This window comes from Lepus europaeus, chromosome X (genome assembly GCF_033115175.1).
Source record: "Lepus europaeus isolate LE1 chromosome X, mLepTim1.pri, whole genome shotgun sequence".
Lineage (NCBI taxonomy): Eukaryota > Metazoa > Chordata > Mammalia > Lagomorpha > Leporidae > Lepus > Lepus europaeus.
In genome coordinates, this window is record NC_084850.1 from 91,750,945 (window position 1) to 91,773,036 (window position 22,092).

The 22,092-nt window shown below is 42.8% G+C and overlaps 1 protein-coding gene across 1 annotated transcript; it reads right to left on the bottom strand.

Moving 5' to 3' along the window:
• Positions 1 to 14,733: 14,733 nt before the first annotated feature.
• LOC133752756 (protein shisa-1-like) lies at positions 14,734 to 21,812 on the bottom strand. Its single transcript, XM_062183094.1, has 2 exons — positions 21,518 to 21,812; positions 14,734 to 15,209 (listed from the first exon to the last, which is right to left on the bottom strand). The coding sequence occupies exons 1-2, from the start codon at positions 21,810 to 21,812 to the stop codon at positions 14,734 to 14,736; spliced, it is 771 nt and encodes a 256-aa protein (XP_062039078.1).
• Positions 21,813 to 22,092: the final 280 nt, after the last annotated feature.

Consider the following 22,092-nt stretch of genomic DNA (forward strand, 5'->3'; position numbering starts at 1 on the left):
GCCCAGTCTTCAGCCTTGCCTCTATTCTTAAACATTCCAAATGCTTTATCTAGCATCTGACTCATAAGAGTTTGGGATCCCATGGCCAGTTCTTGGAGTTTCCTCTGAATATCTAGGTTTGATGGACTGATGAAATGAGTAACAAGAAAGACGTGTCCTTTCAGAGTGCTAGAATCTGTTTTTATGTATCTCTTTAAGGCTTCTACCAGCTGTCCCTGAAATAATGATGAATTCTCTTCCTTATGCTGTGTTACCTCTCTGACTTTGTCATTATTTACAGGCTTGGTAATACATGTTTTTTTTTTTTCCATTCCATCCACTAGACAGGTAGCCATCTGGTCTCTGCACCTTAAATCCTTATGACCTCATTGAAAGTTCCAAGTAGATCTGTTTACGGGACTGCTGCAGCTCCCAAAGCATATTGATTGGGCTGTTGAGCTACCAGAGAATCAGCATGAGCTTGGGCATTGGCCCAGATTTACTATTTCTCCTCTGGGGGGCAGTAAATGGACAGAACAATCTGTACGTCACCCCAGGTCAAATCAAAAGCCAGAGTTAGGGCCTGAAACTCTTCAGAAAATTTGGTAGAATCTTTTGAAAATATGTCTAGCTTTTGTTTATATTGATTTAAGTCAGCCATGGAGAAAGGGACATGTACTGTAATTGTCCTAGCATCTCTGCTATCCAGCTCTCACAGAGAACAAAGCTTACCTGTACCCATTTGGTAGTAGGACCCACTGCAAGTGATCACAGCCCATCCGTCCTCTAGCATAGAGGGACAGGATGGGTTGTAGTATGAAGGCCATGTGCTAGTAGGAGGTGAAAGAGAATTAGGCCCTGAGGGAGAGGGGGAGGACCCCACTCCCACTGGGGATGGTTCTAGTACTAGAACAAGCTGAGCTCAAGGTGGTTAAGCCCTGGGCAGTAAAAGATCATTCAATAAATAGTGGATCATCCACCATATCTATCTATTGTTCCACTGTACCTCATGTATTGAGGAGGGCAGAGGCCTAATAGAGCTCATAGCTCCTTCTAAGGGTAGGGTTTTGAAGGAAAGCTATGAGCCTTGATGTAACGAATGTCTGGTCATTTTTGTTGTCTCTTACATAAGAGGTCAAGTTGGAAAATAGTATTAAATTTGAGAGGTCAATTTGGCAGTCAGATTTCTCCATTCTTTAGCTTATATTATAGCCAGACTGTGATACAAAAGAAAATAAGCATTTTCTAGTTTACAACAAGTAGTCTAAGAGCTTCTCAGCATTTTTTAAAGATTTATTTATTTATTTGAAAGTCAGAGTTACAGAGAGAGGAGAGACAGAGAGAGAGAAATCTTCTATCTGCTGGCTCATCCCCAAAAAGGCCACAGTGACTGGATCTGGGCCAGACTGAAGCCAGGGGCCAGGAGATTCTTCTGCATCTCCCACATGAGTGCAGAGACCCAAGGACTTGGGCCATCTTCCACTGCTTTCCAAAGCACATTAGCAGGGAGCTGAAACAGAAGCAAAGCAGCTGGGACTCAAACCGACGCCCATATCCAGCACTGTGCCACAATGCTGGCCTCCTTAATTTTTGAAGGTAACCCAGGACTGGGTCCACGGGGATTGAAGAGAAGTTACCCATGGCTTTAAAAACTACTTTGTGACCTAGGGAGAGAAAAGGAAGATGGGGAAGGAGTGGGTCGTGACCTGTTTGCCCAGGCATCCATGGCCACAGGAGCTTTCTGTGAGGCAATGGACTAGGCCATATCCAGTATACTAGGATCTTAACCATGTCCTTCAGTGTCCCAGGTGTCCCCAGGGGATCCGTGTGGACCAATTTGGACCTGGCATCCCAGGTCTCAAATATGATCCATGGTCCCTGAACATCCTCAGGCCTCTTCATTTTCTCCAGGTATCCACAGTTCCTGTGGGTTTCAATAGGGAGGGAGATATATGGGAATGGTCCCAAAAGATTTTAGGCCTCAGTTTTAATATCTCAACAAGGTGGCAGCCTGCTTAGTGCCCCAGAACCAGCCAGTAGCTTTCTGATATGACCTTTAAAATAATCCTGGAAGCTATCAATTGAAGGGGAGTAGGAAGCAGAGTTAAAGGGCCCTTCTTTGGAAGAATTTGGAGGAATTTTCAAAAGCAGTATTCCTTAGAGTGCCCATCAGTCATGTACCAGGACCTTTGCATTGGGGGATGAAAACACTGTAATAAAAAAACATGGAACTCCAAAGTGAATAGTTTGGGGAAACAGGTGCCAGAGTCATGTAGGTGTTGCAGCCAGGACATGCCTAGGGATTTACCACACAGATAGCAAGAATGCTCAAGGTTAAGATGTGGGGAGCGGCAAGATGGCGGAATAGGAAAGGAGCACACTATTAGTCTGGGGGAAGAGACACTTTAATAAAAGTGGAGATACTGCAGGGTCAGGGAAGAGTAGGGGAAGAAACAGCAGAGGAAACACTTCCGGAACTAGTGATTCACAGTGGACCTGCGTGGAGAGCGTGGGAGACCAAATTCGGGACACCAGCGGCAGAATCAACACACCAGCGCTGGAACGCGAGGTGAGCCGAACCTCAATAGCCCGAGACACCAGCGGGCAAGCAGAAAGAGGAGACTAGAGGGAACGAGGCTTGAAACTCCATGGGGAAAAGTTCACCAGGCTAACTAGAAGAGAGAGAGAGGAAAAAAAAAGTGACCGATATGGACACAAGTTTCTCTCTCTCCACTCACCCCTCAAAGGCAAGCAAGACAAAGAGCAGGCGCCATTTTGGACATACGTCATAAGCAGGGCGACCTCAGGTCTGCACCAGCCCTGAGCCTAGCAGAAACACCTGACTCTCGGGGGAGGGGTGAAATAACAGGAGATTAGGATCTAACTTGGCAACCCAGTGGGAGACTGCAGGAGAACTGGAGCCCACAACAAGGGCAGCAGAGATTCCCTGTGTGGTCCTTGGGATAGAGCTTCTGATCACTGGCTCCTGTGGGTATATCATTTGCCTGCTAACTACCTCCAGTTACGTTCAGCTGTGTGGAATTACTTCCCTTTTGAATCAAAAAAAAGAAAGAAAGAAAGAGAGATTTACCACACCAAACCTGGGAGTGTCATCTTTGACACACCCTCAACCCTGAGGAACCAAACACAGCTCTCAGTCCACACTCATCTCAAGCCTCTAAGGCTCCACCGAAAGCAGACAGTCCACTTAATATAGAGCCACAGTATAACAAGAAAAAACACCACAGTGAAGAAACCAAATATCTCCAACATGCCAAACAACAAACGCAAAAACCGAGGTAACAAGAACAAGGAAGACACTATGACGCCCCCAAATGAAAAGACACCCCAATTCAAGATTATGAAGATGATGAGATCGAAGAAATGCAAGAAGCAGATCTCAAAAAATTGATAAGAACATTAAGAAGTTCTCAAAAACAAATTCTTGAACTACAGAAATCCTTAATGGACAAGATAGAAAATCTCTCTCGTGAAAATGAAATATTAAGGAGGAATCAAAATGAAATGAAACAGCTAGTGGAACAAGAAACTGTGATAGTGACGAGAAATCATAATGAAATGAAGAATTCAATAGATCAAATGACAAACACATTAGAGAGCCTTAAAAACAGAATGGGTGAAGCAGAAGAGAGAATATCAGAAGACAGAGAACAGGAAAGGAAACAGGCAAACCAAAGAAAAGAAGAGGAAATTAGAAATCTAAAAAATATTGTCGGGAATCTACAGGATACTATTAAAAAACCCAACATTCGGGTTCTAGGAGTTCCTGAAGGCATGGAGAGGGAGAAAGGATTAGAAGGCATTTTCAGTGAGATACTAGCAGAAAATTTCCCAGGTTTGGAGAAGGACAGAGGCATCTTAGTACAGGAAGCTTATAGAACCCCTAATAAACATGACCAAAAGAGGTCCTCACCACATGTTGTAATCAAACTCACCACAGTGAAACACAAAGAAAAGATCCTAAAATGTGCAAGAGAGAAACGTCAGATTACTCTTAGAGGATCTCCAATTAGAATCACAGCAGACTTCTCATCAGAAACCCTACAAGCTAGAAGGGAATGGCGAGACATAGCCCAGGTACTAAGAGAGAAATACTGCCAGACCAGAATATTATATCCTGCAAAGCTCTCATTTGTAAATGAAGGTGAAATAAAGATTTTTCATAGCAAACAGAAACTGAAAGAATTTGTTGCCACTCATCCTGCCCTGCAAAAGATGCTTAAAGATGTGTTACACACAGAAACACAGAAACATGGTCACCAATATGAAAGGAGGTAAAGGATGGAAACCTCACAGCAAAAGATCACAGGAAGCTCAATTTCTCTTTGACATAGAATTAACATCTGATTCTCTGTTAAAGCAATATGTTAAAGTAATCTATTATGTTCTCTTGATGTCTGTTAAATTCTAATTGTTCAAAAACAGCTGAATTTTTATTAAGAGCTATGGGTTATTGAAATATGTGCTTATTTTCAAAGATTTGAATAATCACCTTGTAACAATGATCAAATTTGGTCTATGTTATGTCATGATTTTAAGGAATCTTATTTCAACCAGATATTTTGGATTTTGAGCCTTCTTGGCATTCTTGACAGGCATTCAAAAAATCAAAGTTTCAAACAATCAGGTCTCAAAAATTTCCAGTAAATCCTGGACTTTTGTTTTTTCAGTTTGATCGAAGGACCTATGTCTCTCATCTTGTAGAGACACCAACTAATCAGGCTATTTGGATTATATTAGAAGGACTGTCAAGATGTGATGTGGTACCAAAATTTAAGTTTCTATAATGGAAAATGCTATTGATACAAATGTTTGAGAATTAAAAAGTCTAATGATCTTGTGTTACTAGACATGATAGTTATCTTAATGAGAAAGCCCCAGAGGCCTAAAGGGTTAAATACTTGTAAAATCCTGCAGGTGCTTTCAAAAATACTGTGAAGTAAGCAAGTGCCTCTTGTTGGTTGATGAGTTTATAATTTTAAACATGGCGACTTAAAGTCTTTTGTCATCCACAGTTATATATGATGTGCTGCTCATAAAACTAAAGCGTTGTTGGTTCTGTGTTTAGCTGTCCTCCTATAGGTTCCTATGGACTTTTTCCAGCCACTTTTATTGTATTCAGTACTTTGGGATGGCTCTGTAAACAGATGAAGCCAATAATGTATTAACAGTACCAACTGAGAGAAAGTATGGTTAACTGAGGTTACTAAAAACAAAAAGCAATTCAAATCAATTGGCAATCTACAAAAAGAGTTAAAGATTTTAAAAGCTATTATTAAAATTTCTATATTGGTCTATTATGCTTTGTTATATGTGTGTACATATTGTATGTCCACATGGGGAAATTTTATTAAGAGTTTTATTTTAAATGGCTTATAGATAAGATTGTCCATAAATTTAAGCTGCTAAAATCAATCAAAGATACATTTTAATTTGTGTGACCTGAATCTGTGTATCATATGTTTTAAACTTGTTGGTAGAAAGAAACTAAAAACATTTTATATGGTTGTGCTTAAGTTTACTGGTTAAACAAACTACACCATGTTAGATATTTAAGAGGTGTTTTCAAATACATGATTCTTAAAATTTCTAGAAGGCATTGGACCTTCTGGTAAATGTTTTCTTAAGTTGTTATCTAATGGTTGAAACTGTTTGCTAAGTATTCATGTGATATTGCTATTGTCAGCAAGCGATCTAGGACTTGCTCCCTCATTTCTCTATTCTAAGCCCAACTTGTTCTTTCATTTCTCTATTCTCCTCAAGGTAGGAAACTAATTCTATTATGAAGGAATCTGTAGGACGCACAATTTAATCTTTAGACCTTATAAAAGAGATGGCTAACATTTTTCTGTAATAGCATAGCCAAAATAGGAACTTAAATAATAATCTCATAGCTAGATTCACTTCACCATCAGCGAAGTAAACAGTAAGTAGAAAAAACCTCGCTTTCAGACCAAAGGGAAAGAAAGTTTTAAAGTGAGAACATAATGGTCCTCATGGGCATTGTCTACCTTAGAAAAACTACTACAGAACATGCCTGTGACTATAGACTTGTAGTTCAGGCCACCGAAGATTAGAGATGGGACTTGGGCACTCCCTTGACTTGCATCCTCTGGTCTGCTTTAACACAAACCAGGAGGAAAAGAAAGCTAGGCATCAGAAGCAATGGGTGGCAGGCCTATTAATAGCTGATCTGTACAGTGATCTGCCCTCAAGGAGACCCAACAGGCCAGTCCACTGCAGTGGCTTTCAATGTGGTAAGCCTGGGCTTCAGCAGAAGTCAGCTTACGAAGAGCCCTGGCGGCTGTGCCAAGAGTTGGATCACTGGAAATGGACCTGCCCTGGAGTCGAAGGATGCCCAGGTCAGAGCCACAGATCTTATTGGCTCTAAGCTGAAAAGCCTTTCACTCAGCCCAACTTCCTAAGTGACCACTGCAGTTGAGGGTATAGTCAAGTAGGGTCAGCAACATTGCAGGCAGAACTGTAAATTTCTTGTTAGAGATGCCACCTGCCTTTACCTGGCCAGCTCTCCTCCCAGGCCAGCCAAGTAATGAAAGTCAACAGAGTGCCTTCCCCTAGGAGGTTCACACCTCCCTTAGGATATACCCCATGTGAAGAGATAGATAGGTCTGGGCCTCTTAACTTACAAGGCCTAAAGCCCACCAGATTATTATCAAGCCCCTTCTGTCAGGTTCTATTTGCCTCTCAAGCAGAAAACTTAATTGTAGCTTAGACAGCACCTTTCTTAACTCCTCTAATAATGACTCTGTCCTTTGTTCTAGACCCTGTCTAGCGCACTTGGGCCTCATTCCTTTGTAATCATAACCTCTACTCTACCACCAATGGCTCTACTCCCAACCTGTGTGTACTGATGGTCCTCTTCCCCACTTAATGCTGTATAATTGTTCAGACCTGGTTAATGCCACTCTTAGGATCATTGGTTACTATCCTCACTCTGTCTTTTATGACCTTGTCTAAATATGATCAGAGTCGGCAAACTTGGAAGGCTTCCATAGCCTTGGCAACTCATGACGAGAGCCTAGGGTGGTTACTGGCGCCATAAACTAGAGTGTCAATTTGTTGGGTCAACAACAGGAGCCACTGTGCACTTGCTCCTCATGTGGGATGTCTGTCCTTAATGTGCTGTACATTGTGATTTAATGCTATAACTAGTACTCAAACAGTATGTTTCACTTTGTGTTTCTATGTGGGTGCAAACTGTTGAAATCTTTATACTAAACTGATCTTCTGTATATAAAGAGAATTGAAAATGAATCTTGATGCAAATGGAAGGGGAGTGTGAGCGGGAGAGGGGAGGGTTGCGGGTGGGAGGGAAGTTATGGGAGGGGGAAGCCATTGTAATCCATAAGCTGTACACTGGAAATTTATATTCATTAAATAAAAGTTAAAAAAAAAAGGTTAAGATGTGGCAAAATTTATTTGCCATATAGGCAGGTGCTATGGGAGACCAAACTCCTCATTGGTCAGAGTGACAAAATATGCAATGCGGTACTTATTCCAAAAGAGCAAAAATTCTTGCGGTTTAGAAGCTATAAGCCACGGAGAGGTTAGTGATATAAACAAGGAGCCATCTGGGTACCTCATAGTTTGAAAACAAGTTCCAGCTAGTCTTACAAACTGTCCCAAAGGACTCAAAAATGTCAACTCATGGCTTTCCCATCTCCAACAGTTGATGGAGGAAGCAGACATGGTTGAATTAAGAAGAGTTAGTTCATAGTGGGTCAGAATGGAGCAAAGAAGGACAAAAAGGCAGAAAGAAACCAAAACCTTCAAGCACAAGGGAGGTTAGAGCTGGAAAAAACTCATAGACCAATGTCTGTGTAGGTTCCAAACTCCTGGCAGGCTCTCCACTTATGCTGTTGGATGGCTCCTGGCTAGGTTTGTCCCAGGTTTTTATCTCCACTTGAGGAGGAATTCAAGGAAGAGATATAGGTAAAGGTGAGCAGAGAAGCAGGCTTTATTTAAAGTGAATGTACACACTCAGGAATGAGTATGGGCAAGTTCAGAAAATGAGTTGTAATTAACAAGGTTCAGGGATGTCCAAGAAATATGAAATGTAAAAATATGATCTGAAGGCATGGTGTGGTGTCTTGGATAGGCTTAATTGAATATTCAAAGGAGTGGGGTTTGGCAGGGCAGGACTTGAGTATCATCCATTTCCTTGTCCTTTTTTGGAAATCTCAGAAGTGTCATGGCATCAGGTGCATAATAGAGTGGGATTTTTGACCATGGTAATTTTATTGTAATGATGTTATAATGACTTAAAAGTCATCACAGGGATGCAATCTGCAATCGGGTTGGATATTTTTAGCTGGTGCCAGTTATAAGTGGCAGAATTGTGGAAGTTTCAGTTTTCCACTACAGGGAAGGGAGAGTTTTTGGTAATTCATGGAAGGGTGTTTGGGCCATGCATGGAAGGCATTGGTTTTGGATGGTGCAGAGAAGTTGTATGATTTGAGCAGCATGGGTCTGGGCTGCCACACAGGACATAGCTGTTACACGGGGCTGGGCAGGAAGGGCTGTAATGAGCAGGACAGCAAAGCAATGCTTAGAAGACCTCAGCTCCTCTTGCTAGTACTACCTTCCTGCCTAGATCACTCTGAGCCCTCTTCTAAACCAAGGCTTGTCCTTGGACTTTATCTTTACCCTGTCTAGTCCAGTTGTATGAAGAATCTTGCTAAATCAGTTTATTTTTTAAGATTTATTTTCTTTATTTGAAATGCAAAGTTAGAGAGAGAGAGATCTTCCATCTTCTGGTTCACTCCACAAATGGCTCTAACAGCCGGGGCTTAACCAGACTGAAGCCAGGAGACTGAAGCTCCATCTAGGTCTCCCATGTGGGAGCAGGGGCCCAAGCACTTGGGTCACCTTCTACTGCTTTCCCAGGCATATTAGCAGGGAGCTAGATTGGAAGTGGAGCCGCCAGGATTAGAACAAGCACCCATGTGGGATGTTGGCATTGTAGGCGGTAGTTTAGCCCTTTATGCCACAATGCCCCAAAGTCAGTTTAGAGAAAATCTCCCACCCTTAATATCTGATTTCTCTGGCCTATCTTCAGCAAGATGTTTCCTCTTAGTAATTTTCTATCCACTGATTTCCTAATTCTGCTTATTAGCTCTCAATGCCCGTTTGTCCCTGCCTTCTTTGAAGTTGAGCCTTATCTGTCTCCCCTATTATGATAATCTTGAAACCTGTAACAATAGTCCTAAATTGGCTTTTCCTTACTGTTTTTACTGTCAGAATACTTTTTTAGCAATTTTGACTATCTTCAATGTGATCCTAGTCTGCACTATACAATATAGCCTTGATCAAACTCCATCTTGTATTCTTTTGCATAAAGGTCCAAAGCCATTGCCTTCCATAATTCTAAACATACATTAGAAGACTAGACTCAGGAAACTTAAGCCATTAGCAGAAATGCCAGTGAAGGGCCCTTCATCAAATCTCTTTTTTTGTTGTTGTTACAGATTTATTTATTTGAAAGTCATAATTACAGAGATGGATGGAGAGACAAACACACAGAGTTCTTCCATGAGATGGTTTTATTCCCCAGATGGCCACAATGGCCAGGACTGGAGGCTGAAATCAGGAGCCAGGAGCTTCTTCCAGGTCTCCCACATGGGTCTGGGACCCAAGCACTTGGGCCATCTTCCACTGCTTTTCCCAGGCCATTAGCAGGAAGCTGGATTAGAAGTAGAGCAGCGGGGACTTGAACTGGTGCCCATACAGGTTGCTGGAATCCCTATGCCACAAGGCTGCCCACCCTTCATCACTTCTTGATAGGAGCCAAAGAAGGAAGCCACGCTCATTTTTTTAAAGATTTACTTTATTTTAAAGTCAGAGTTACAGAAAGAGGGAGAGACAGAGACAGAGACAGAAACAGAGACAGAGATATTACATCCACTGGTTTACTGCTCCAAATGGCTGCAACAGCAAGGCTGGGCCAGGCCAAAGCCAGGAGCCAGGAGCTTCATAGGGGTCTCCTACATGGGTGCAGGGACCCAAGCACTTAGGCCATCAACTGCTGCTTTCCCAGGTGCATTATCAGCGAGTTGGATCAGAAGTGGAGCAGCCAGGTCCTGGGATACCATCCTTGAAAGCTGTGGCTTATTCCACTGCACCACAATGCTTCCCCAGAGCGCACATTTTTATGCACCTCAGAATAATAGGCATCCAATGATCCATCCAGTTTGGCTAACTGTTGTCCCTTACATTTGGATAGAGAGAGATATATAAAGAAGGGTATCTTAGCACAAAAGCACTCCAGGCCAGGATCAATTAATACCAAAAAATTGAAGTCCTATCCCAGCCTCCTTTTATTTTCTTCTAGATGGAGAGGAGTAGGGCTGTTAGTGCTGATGAAGCAGTCAGTTGGGAATGGAGGGAAGGAATCACTAAACTTTTTACGTTCAAGTTCATGGGTAGGAAGGCACAGTAGGGAATAAATACAGATTGCTGATAGCTCCTCCACGTATGGGCCTCTGCTCAGCTAAATTGCAATCTCTGCCTGAATCAGTAGACCTTCACTTTCTACAAACAAGGCTAAGAGAATAAGTGTGTGTCTTTATATGATCAAGAACTATCATTTATGCAAAGGATTGTAACAACAAACAAAATAGTTTCCTGTCTTCATGGGCAGAAAGTGACCTGGAGGTTTGGAAAAACAAAGACCCAGCTCTAGCTCTGCTCCTCACATATTGTGTGACTCTTTTTCTCCGTGGACCTCAGTTTCTTTATCTGTGAAAGAAAGGAGGAGGCATCTCTGCTGTCTAGTCTGCATAATCCTTGTGGCCAATTCCATCACAGAGATCTTCACAGAGACACTAGGAATGCTGGGAATCACTCTAGGGTTCAGAGTTCTGGGCTTTGGTTCTATATTCCAATTTTTCCTCCTTTTATTCTTGGCTATTTGCATATATTGCCTCTTTAAGTCCTTTTCTGGAACAAGGCAGAGTGTGCACATGAATGAGGGATCAAATCACTTCTCAGGCATTGATACCACTTCCCTGTCTCCAAAAGTGAGAGGCTGAACAGTTGGGCCATAAAATGAGCAAGTTTGGATTAACACACTGGGGTCTGAAGCCTACAGGAAGGAGTCTTTGGGATAAGAACATTGTAGCCCTGGGAGGCCTGGGGTTATGACCAGAAAGGGCTCATCTTCTTGTAGACATGGCAGCAAGGTCTACGTGAGATCAGACTGGAGGGTTAAAGGGTTCAAGGGTCTGAGAAAGGGGAGAGAAATTAGGCTTTCAAGTGAGTGTGGAACATCACAGGGATCTAGGATACGAGAGTAAAAGGACAAGGATTCTGGTACCCATGAGCAAGTCCATAACCTTTCCTGGGCTTGAATCCTATCTATAAAATGAAGTTTCATAGTGCCTGCTCTGCTTATCTCTAGGAGGTGGCAGGAAGGCTTATTCTGAGGAACAAAGTAAATAATATATACCAAAGAGCTTCATAAATATTAAGCCATATAAAAAGAATATTAAAATACCATTCATAATGGTACTAATTAGTAGGATGGAACATGGAATACAAAGAAACAACTGAAGAATAATGGAGTAAGCACACCGAGGTAGAGCTGTCATATAATACAGCATGCCCAGTTAAATTTAAGTTTTAGGTATGGGGCCAGCACTGTGGTGTAGCGGGTAAAGCTACTATCCGCAGTGCCAGCATCCCATATGGGTGCCAGTTCAAGTTCCAGCTGCTCCTCTTCCAATCCAGCTCTCTGCTATGGCTTCAGAAATCAGTAGAAGATGGCCCAAATCTTTGAGCCCCTGCACCCACATGGGAGACCTGGAAGAAACTCCTGGCTCCTGGCTTCAGATCAGTGCAGCTCTTGCCGTTGCGGCCATTTGGGGAGTGAACCAGCAGTTGGAAGACCTCTCTATCTCTGCTTCTGCCTCTCTGTAACTCTGCCTTTCAAATAAATAAATAAATCTTTAAAAAATTTTAGATAAACAATGAATACTTTTGAAGTATGTTTCAATATTACATGGGACTTAAGGATACTAAAAAATTGTATGAAATTCAAATTTAATCAATAGTTCATAATTCTTTTTTAAATTGTTTATTTGAAAGGCAGGGAGACAGAGAAAGAGAGAATACTCCCATTGACTGGTTCATTCTCCAGATGCCAGCAATGCCTGGGGTTCAGCCAAAGCCAGGAGCTAGGAACTCAGTCCAGGTCTCCCATACAGGTGGCAGAATGAATTCTCATCAACTAGTTAACTAGTTCACTTCCCAGATACCCACAATGGCTGGGGCTGGGCCAGGCCAAAACTAGGACTTGGAAACTGAATTTAGGTCTTCTGCATGGGTGGCAGGAAACTAATTACTTGAGCCATCACCACTACCTCTCAGGATCTGCATTAGCTAGACAGTGGAATGAGGAACAAGAGGCTGGTATCAAACCTAGGCACTCTGATATAGAAAATATCAATCACTTGGCTAAGCACCCAAACCCAGCATCTATTTTGTCATTTGCTAAATCTAGCAACCCTACACCAAATTCTACCCCTATCACTTTGGACAGCTTACTTCATTCCACCTAGCCTCAGCTAACCCCATCAACCTCCCATCTTAACTGTAAGGATCAAAGGAGGTAATGGATATGAAAGTGAAACATTACACTAATGCAAAGTGTTCTTTTTTGCAATTTAAGCCATGTTCTAATCTTCTCTTGCCAAGAAAATCCCTGCTAGAATCAAATATTTTAATCTGGCACTTAAATCACTATATACAGTAGGAAAATAAGGGGTCACCATGGTGGACTGAATAATGCCTTTCCCGTATATATGCCCAGGTCCTACTCCTTGAAACTTATGAATATATCACCTTATATGGCAAAAAGAATCTTCACATGTGATTAAATTAAGGATCTTGCAAAAACAGTGATCATGCTGGGCTAACTTGGTGGGCCTGATATAATCACAGTGGTCCTTACAAGAAGGAGGCAGGAGGATTTGGAGCCAGAGGAGAAAGTGATGTGATTGATGGCAGAAGTGGAGATAGGAATGATACACTTGAAGATAGAGGAGGGGCAGACAATCCAGTGAATATAGGCAGCCTCTAGAAGTTGTTAATATGAAAGAAAGATTCTCCCCCCAAAGCCTCCAGAAGGGACCAGCCCTGTTGACATCTTGACTTTGACTCAGCAAAACATTTTGGACTTCTGACTTCCAAAACTGTCAGATAATTTGTATTGTTTTAACTACTAGATTTGTGGTAACTTATTACAGCACCAATAGGAAATGAATATGCTCCAGATGGCTTATAAGCTGGATCACATCTAGCCTAAGATAGAAAGGCACAGATCAGAAATAAGTAGTTATCAACCCTAGTTTCACATTGTATCATACAGGGAGGTTTTAAAGAAAACTCCAACATCTGCCCAGATTCAGATTTAATTGGCTTGGCATAGTACCATACCTGTATTTTTTTTCCAAATTCCTGAGTGATTCTAATGTGCAGACAGGACTAATCACTACCTTAGATGGAACTGAAAAAGAAACCCACTATCTGATCCACCTTGCCATTTTGAGAGGTAGAGGAATTGAAGGCTAGAGGGGTGAAGTGGCTTTCCCAAGGTCACACAGAAAGCTCCTTACAAGGCCTACCTCTGAAAAGTGATAATCAGAATCTGTGAATGTTACTGAGAAAATCACCACACTGATGGTAGACAAATCAACATGAAAGGAGGTGAATGGCATGCACGTTAGTTTTATTTAACTTAAATTCAGTTGCTGCAGTGGCTTTTCAAGTATCTGATCTATACTATACTAATGATCACCTCTGGGTCCCTGAGGTCTCAGACTCAGGTTTCATTGGTTCCAGGGCTAGAAGAAGCTATTCATGAGGGAATTAAGAATAGTTCTCCCCCACCTGATTATCTGGTGCCAGAGAGAGTTTTTCATTAGCAATTGTAAAAACACTTGAATATTAAACCATTTCAATGACTCTGGAGAGGCTCTGCATGTTTACCTCTTGCAAAGTATTCTGGATTAATTATATCTCAGAGGTCATACTGTCCATTAGCACTAGCAGCCTTCAGTTCTTCGAGAAAGGACATGAATCCTTTTCCATTGCCTTTAAAATTCACAACCGGCAGTCCTTTTATAGAAATCTTACTTTCCCTTGTGAAGTGCAGGTTCAGTCTTCATTGACCTCTAGCTGTCTTTAAAGTTCTCCGTTCAATACTGGCCCTAAAAAGGAGGCAATACATATGCTTGTATATATGCATGTATTTCTTGCTGACAGTTAAAGTCCCACAGCTCCCAGAGTGAGCTGAATCCCCAAATTCTGTCATCTATCTTGTAGGAATCCAGGCTCCAAATGGGAGCTTAAATGGCTAACACTGCAATGAACATTACAAGCACAAGTAAAATATCACCTTTTTATCACTCTCCTTCAGCATATAAACACAAGATGCGTTTTTAATGCATTCAGAAACCTTAAGACCACCTTGAGACTGATGACAACATTTCCACTATAGACATAATTTTCCCAATTCATCAGCTAAATGATACTGCTTTTAAGTGAAACCCTTCCTCTTTATGAGAAAGCAATGGCAGCTGCCACAGTGCACTGTTATTAAAAACAAGACAGAAGAGACACTCATCTATCTGAAAGGCAACTCATTTTTTTAGAAAACAGAAAATCATCTTCAGTGACTGAGCTTTTTTTCCTTCCATTTGCTTGGTGCTTCCTTCAACAATGAGCTTCAGGATACAGCAAGGGGTCCTGGAATGATGTACCTAGGGGGTGTGCAGCAGAGGCTGGTCCATAAGAAATTGCACCAGCCAGTAGGGGAGCAGGGGCTACAACAATAGCTGTACTGGGAGTTAGGGGTGGTATCTGGGAGGGCCCGAGCAAGGGCCAGTGGAGAGGCCTAGTGACTGAGGTAGGGATGGTAAGGATGGTGCTCTCTGGGTATTCATGAGTGGTAAAAGGCAGGATGGGGCTCACGTCAGGTTTGGAGTGAAGCAGTGGGCCTTCTGAGGCATTTATTCTGGAGTTGGGAATAGAGCTTTGCACAGTAGGTTCAGGGCTCTGAGGTGCAGTGCAGAGTTCCTCCCTTCTCTGAGACCGAAGGCACCGGAAGCAAGCAATACCAGCGAGGATTCCCAAGAGGATGAAAGTGACAAAGGTGCCACCCACGATCACTAAGGGCAGGTAGATGGATCCTAGGATGAAGAGGGGAGAGAAGAAATAGTTAGGTAGTTACAAGATGGGAGGTCTACTGCTACTGTAGACATTTTATACCCTTTGCAACACCCAGAGCATATACCAATGCACAAACTTTTCTTTAGGAGCTTGCACTGAACCTGTCCAGGCAGGAAAGATAGTAGATCTATAGATGACACACTAAGGCCTTTTGAACAAAGAGGAATGAATCTCAGTGTAGGTAGGTCTGAGGTAATACATGTGCTTAGGGAGAAGTTATCCAAATGATATTTATGAATCTGTGATCTATGGCTTACCAGTAATCACCAAGGGAAAGGGGTAAACAGTTATTATGGACTGAAGCCATCTGCCCTGTAGCCCTAAAGAGGAAATGCTGTACAGAACCTCTCACAGGAAGAAGATCATATCCCAAAAGACCACAGTACCTCCTTTGAAAGCCAATATGTTAAGTGGAAACAACACTTGATATTAGCAGCCACAAGTGCTGGGTCCTACTCATTGACTGAGTCACTTAAAAACAACGTGGCCTTGAGCAAACCAGTTAACATCTCTGAACTGCAGCTTATTCCTCAATAAAATTGGGATAATGCCTACTTCATATTAAAGGATCTGAGATATGTGAAAGCATTTATGAACTATGCAGTGTCCTGAAAATGTTAAGGGCTTTTTCCCTCCATTTTTGGGGTGCATGAGATGAGCTTTTCATTGCTAAGAATAGGGACAAGGAAATAAAAAAAGGAAAGTGTATTCCTTCTAGTCTTGACTACCAAAAAGATCAGAGCTAACGTTCAGGTGCCCTGAATACAATAGTCTAGGTTTTTCAATACATTATTTTCCAATTCTATCTACATTTTGATCTTCTTCTTTAACAAAAATGAAAATGAAAGATAATCTTATTGTATAAAAGATGTGGTGCCTGAACCTGAAAATAATATGCTCAATTCCTGTCCCTATCCCTCAAAAGAAATGTGATTTGACACATGGAGCCTTTGAGAAGAGCAGTAAAAATCAACAAAGGGCTGAAGTTGTTCTGCCAAGACAAAAATGACATACTCAACAACTAAGGACTCTAGTCTGGATAAATGTGTGTTGTGGAATTAAAATCTTCAAACAGGGCCAGTATTCTGTCACAGTGGGTTAAGCCACCACCTGCAAAGCCAGCATATCACATCAGAGTGCTGGTTCTGTCATAGTTGCTTCACTTCTGATCCAGCTTCCTGGATTGGGCTCCTGCCACTCATGTTGGAGACCAGGATGGAGTTCCTGGCTATTTTGGACATTTGAGGAGTGAACCAGTGGATGGAAGAGTCTCTCTCAATCTCTCTCTCTCTCTCTCTCTCTCTCTCTCTCTCTCTCTCTCTCCATCTTTCTCTCCCTCCCTCCCTCCATTCCTCCCTCCCTCCTTCTACCTCTTTGTCACTCTGCCTTTCAAATAAGTAAATAATCTTTTTAAAAATAAAATCCTAAAATTACTAAGCATCTGGGAAAAAAGGACTTATCTCCTCATGGAGCATTAGAATTCCTCACACTCAGAAAATATTCACTTTGTGGTTGGCATTGTGGCACAGCTGGTCAAGCCACTGCCTACAATACCAGCATCCCATACTGGAGTGCTGGGTCAAGTCCCAGCAGCTCTACTTCCTATCCAGCTCCCTGCTAAAGCACTTGGGAAAGCAGCAAATGATGGGCTCCTGCCACTCATGTGGGAAAACCAGATAGAGTTCCTGGCTCTTGACTTTGGTTTGGCCCACCCCGGGACAGCTATTTGGGGAGTGAACCAGCAAGTAGAAGAGCTCTCTCTCTCTCTCTCTCTCTCTCTCTCTCTCTCTCTCTCTCCCTCCCTCTCCCTCTCTCCCTCTCTCCCTCTCTCCCTCTCTCCCTCTCTCTGACTTCAAATAAAATGAATATTTTAAAAAAGCGAATGTGCATGTATCAGACTTGGAGGTCATCTTGTCTTATAAGATGCTGCAGGAAGAAAGATTTTGTAAAGCAGTCCCATAACAGGTTGTGAAGAGAAGAGTGAATTCTCCAGGGACAAAACTCACATTTGGACTTTGCCCTGGGAAAGGCTCCTTAAGCCTCTGATCCCACATGCCAGATCTTTCTGGAGCCTGGGACTCACCCATGATGCCCAATCTGATGATACAGTCCACTGTTGAATCAGAGATAAGAGAGATATGAGCCCTGTCCTGCAAGGAGATCTACCCTATTGGAAAAGATGACTCAAAAATGAGCAAATACAATTGTGACATAAGCAGGCATAATGAACAAAGGTATAATGGGAAATGTGAGTAGGCAGTTCTATCTGGGCTAAGGTGCATTTCCCAGAGTACAGTGCAGTTTTCAAAGGAAGGAAAATGTCAATGTTAGGAGTCAGAGTTAGTAAAGACAGAAGCGAAGCTATTCTGCACACATATTGGGGAAAACACAGTAAATGGAAATTTGTGTGTAGAGCTGAGTTTTAAAGAATTCCTGAAGAACTGCTATTCAGAAATTTGCAGAGTAACAACAAAATGAGGAACATTGCTAAAAAGGGAACAAAATGATAAAGTATAACATGGAACAGCATAGTGGTTTAAGGAAGCTACAAATAAGTTGCTATTGCTAGCACAATGTCTAGTTTCAAAATATTTTTGTAGGAACTACATTTACATGGCTCAAAAATGAAAATGATAAATAATGTGATATAATTGAGAAGTCTTGTCCCTACCTTTGTATCTGACCATACAGTGTCACCTTGAAACACCCCCCCAAAGATACCTATTTTATTTATGTTCTGTGTATGTATCCCAGCCATATTCCTGTATGAAAACACAGGCAAATGCAAATTATACTCTCACAGCACCCCCTCCACAATAAGTAGCACATATTGTTTCATCCTTTGCTTTTTTCTACCAAACAATACATCCTGGAAATCTTTCCATATCAGTTCAGATAATTTCTTCAATCCTTTTTTGGGGGGGGGGTGGGGAGGGAGATGTATAATGTGCCATTGTGTCTCTGTAACATAATTTATTTAATCTGTACCATACTGATACTTGGTTTGTTTCTGAAATTTTCCCATCATCTGTTAATTCCTTCAACAACCTAGGTGCTGTAATTATACTATATTGTAAGTAAAGAACCTGGGGTTTAGAAAGGAGAAATAAACTTCTGATGGTGTCCATTGCTTGCTAGTAGTATAGTAGTTACTGAAACCCAAGCTGGTTCATTTGGAATTTGAACCAGAAACCACACTCTTCTAGCTGACACCTCCCTTGAATTAGATTGATTTATTGATCCATAAGACCAGACCACCAAAGCATGCTGAACTCATTGGAAATGAATACAAGTGAAATTTCTTTTATCTAAAATATTAACATTATTTTAAATATATATATATATATATATATATACACAATGCAGAAGTACTGTAAATGGCAAACATTGTGCAAGAATTCTTGACCACTCTGGCAGCTGTGGTGGAAAAGCCACTAAGCTAGGAGATCTATTACTTATCAGTAAATGTGAGAACCACATGAATTAGTGATTATCAAACTTCTTCAGAAACTGTAAATACCCTACCCTCATATGACATGGTTTCATCAGCCCAATATTCCAAGAGCAATGGCTGTAAACCCTTTTAAAAACCTCTAAGTATCTATAGCAGCTATGAAGGACTCCAGATTAGGGCTGTTTTAGAGAGGTAACAGCAACTTGCAGAATATTATTTGAGTTGTACCAGGCAGGCACCCCTCCCCAAAGCAATATCATTTTTATTACCTGCTATTGTTCCTGAAATGTTTCCTGTAAATATTTAAGCCTTGAAGAAAAATATCTGTAGCTTATACCATCATAAAAGTTATGACAATTGAGAGTAAAGCCATGAAGAAATGGGATAGATGATTGCTTCGTAGTGGGCAGTAAGGCCAATTTGATAAATATTTCCAAAGTATGTATATGCCAGGCACTGTGCTCCTCCATATTATAGGAAGTGCAAAGTTAAATAAGGCCCTGTTATTGTCTCAGTCCAGTGGATATCCGTAAACCAGTCAATCTACTAGAAAGTGTGATGCCAGATCTTCGTTACTCTTCTCTATTGACTCTTGAGAGACAATAGAGGAAATAGAAATTCCACACAAAAGGAAAAAAGGCAAGGGAGTAAGAAAAGAGAAGGTACATTCTGGAAGAGCTAGAGACTGAGAGGGAAAATAAGGAGGCCTTCTTTAAAAAAATTATTTATTTTAAATGCAGAGTGGCAGAAAGGAAGAGACAGAGATCTTCAATCTACTGTTTCACTCCCCAAATGACCTTAACAACTGAGGTTAGGCTAGGCCAAAGCTCAGAGACAAGAATCCCATCCTGGTCTCCCATGTGGGTTGGGCAGGGGCTCAAGCACTTGGGCCATCAGCTGCTACCTTCCCCATTACATTAGCAGGAAGCTGGATGGGAAGCAGAGCAGCTGGGACTGGAACCAGCACTCTGATATAGGATGTCAGCATTGCATATAGAAGGTTAACACACTGAGCCACAATGCCAGCCCGCAGAAAGTGCTTCTTGATACTCTGGCTAGAGAAGCTATGCAGGCTGCTCTGCAGGCTTCTAAATGAGCACTTCTGCCCTGATCTGTGGGTTACAGGAGGGACCTTCCTCCACTTCAGAAGTGGCCCTGAATAGGGAGCTCAGTCAGCTAGGCAAGAAATTTATAGTAGACCCCTAGGGAACACCAGTGGGCTGGGGAAACAGTATCACATATATTTAAAATATGCATAAGATGTCTTCAAAAACTCCATGGAAAATGTGTACTATGAAAAAAAACTATGCATTTTAATTTCGTTTTCCATAAACTTTTTTTAATTTTTTTTTTATTTTTGACAGGCAGAGTGGACAGTGAGAGAGAGAGACAGAGAGAAAGGTCTTCCTTTGCCATTGGTTCACCCTCCAATGGCCACCGCGGCCGGCGCGCTGCGGCCGGCGCACCACGTTGATCCAAAGCCAGGAGCCAGGTGCTTCTCCTGGTCTCCCATGCGGGTACAGGGCCCAAGGACTTGGGCCATCCTCCACTGCACTCCCTGGCCACAGCAGAGAGCTGGCCTGGAAGAGGGGCAACCGGGACAGAATCCGGCGCCCCAACCAGGACTAGAACCCGGTGTACCGGCGCCGCAAGGCAGAGGATTAGCCTGTTGAGCCACGGCGCCGGCCATTTCCATAAACTTTTGAAGTACCCATGTATGTACTCGACAGAATGGCACTGTCTCCTTTCATTACCCATCCAGCAAGGCAGAGGTTAGACTTGTTTACCACAGGCCATATGTGGCTGTGGCCCACTGACCTAGGTATCCTGGTCCTTTTCAGTAATTTGGGTGGCCCTAAGCCCTAAAATCTGGGGACTGGAGCAGTGAAGTCTCTACACAGAGGCTATGTTGTGCTGGAGGAAATCTGACACGCAGCCCCCTGGTGCCTTGGTGGTGGTAATTTTCCTGGCTAAAGCCAGCATAGGCCCAAAGGAATTCAGTGTTTTCAGGACAGCCTTGGGTTTGGGAACTAGGAGGAACTGCTTTGCAGGTGTCCTAAGACTTCCAGGCTACTTGGGAGCAGAGAAAGGAGCAAAAGATGGGGGCAGGAGGGCCCAAGGTGAGTCCAGCAGCACCACAGGGTTTTGTCCTCAAGAAAAATGATCCTACAAAGTGCTTTAAAGGAATGAGAGCCACAGAACCCTTTTCCCCCATGTCTTACCCCTGCAAAAAATTCCCACAACCCTCCCTTCCCACAGAGATCCCCAAAAGGAAAGGGGATAAAGCAATAGTTTTCAGCATGAGGTCTGCTGGCTGCAAAGGGGTGGATGCTCAATGAATTTTTGTCGGATGAAGAAATAAATGATACTTTTTCTGTACCAAACTGAAACCACTCAGGAAGACACCATAGTGAATGAGAGGGGTTTCATGAAGAGTTGTTTCCCCAGCTCAGGTGAGGGTGAACTGTGGGAGGACTCTGAACCCCTGCCTGGCAAGCAATGAAAGTTGAAAGCAAAATAATGAGGCAAAGGGTCTTGGAGTCTAATTTCCCAAGTTAGACCAAGGTTGCTGGGTTCAAAACCAACCTGAAACCCACTCATCTCAAGTATAACAAGGCTCATGTACTTCCTAGGAATCAGCAGCAGGACAATGGGCAAGCAGGTTCTAAGAAACAAACAGCCTGACCTGAAATCACACAGTTAGGATGGGGTGGAAGTGGGATTCCAACACAGATCGTCTGACCCTCAATATATCCATCTCCCTCATCCCACCTGTCCAACTCCCCTCTGCTGCCCATTCAGCTCTCGTATTACCTTCTGGAGGTGGGAGCACAGCCTCTGTGGAGTCCCAGGGCGCATCCTCTGGACACTGGCCCTGATCCAGCCGAGCCTCAGGGGTGGCACAGCAGTAGCGCAGAGAACAGGTCCCACAGCAGAAAGTAGCAGTGGGCTTATCATATCCCTCTGGACACTGGAAGCCTCCATGCCATAGCCGAGCGCTGTCCATCCAGTGGTGGCAGAACTCACCCTGGGACCTGGCACCTCTAGGCATAGCTAGCAACAATGCACTGGCACGGAGAAACAGCCCCAAACCTGACCACTGAGGCATCCCCATAACAAGTGCCTTAGACACGCTTCCCAGACATGTGGCTCTGCTCTGACAGCACTGCCTTGCCACCCACAAGCCACAGCTTGTCTTGCTTAGAAGCTCAGGGCAGGTCCCAGGTGGCTCCTTCCTGAGAGGCCTGAGCTACTCATCCTGTTCTCCCCCTCCTCCTGCCCCCACCGTGCCCAGGCCACCTGCTGCCTCTAGCCGGAATCTCAGAGACTGGGTTTCTGCCCACTGCCCTCCCTCTCCCTCCTCTTGCTGGCTGCCTCCTTTTCTTCCC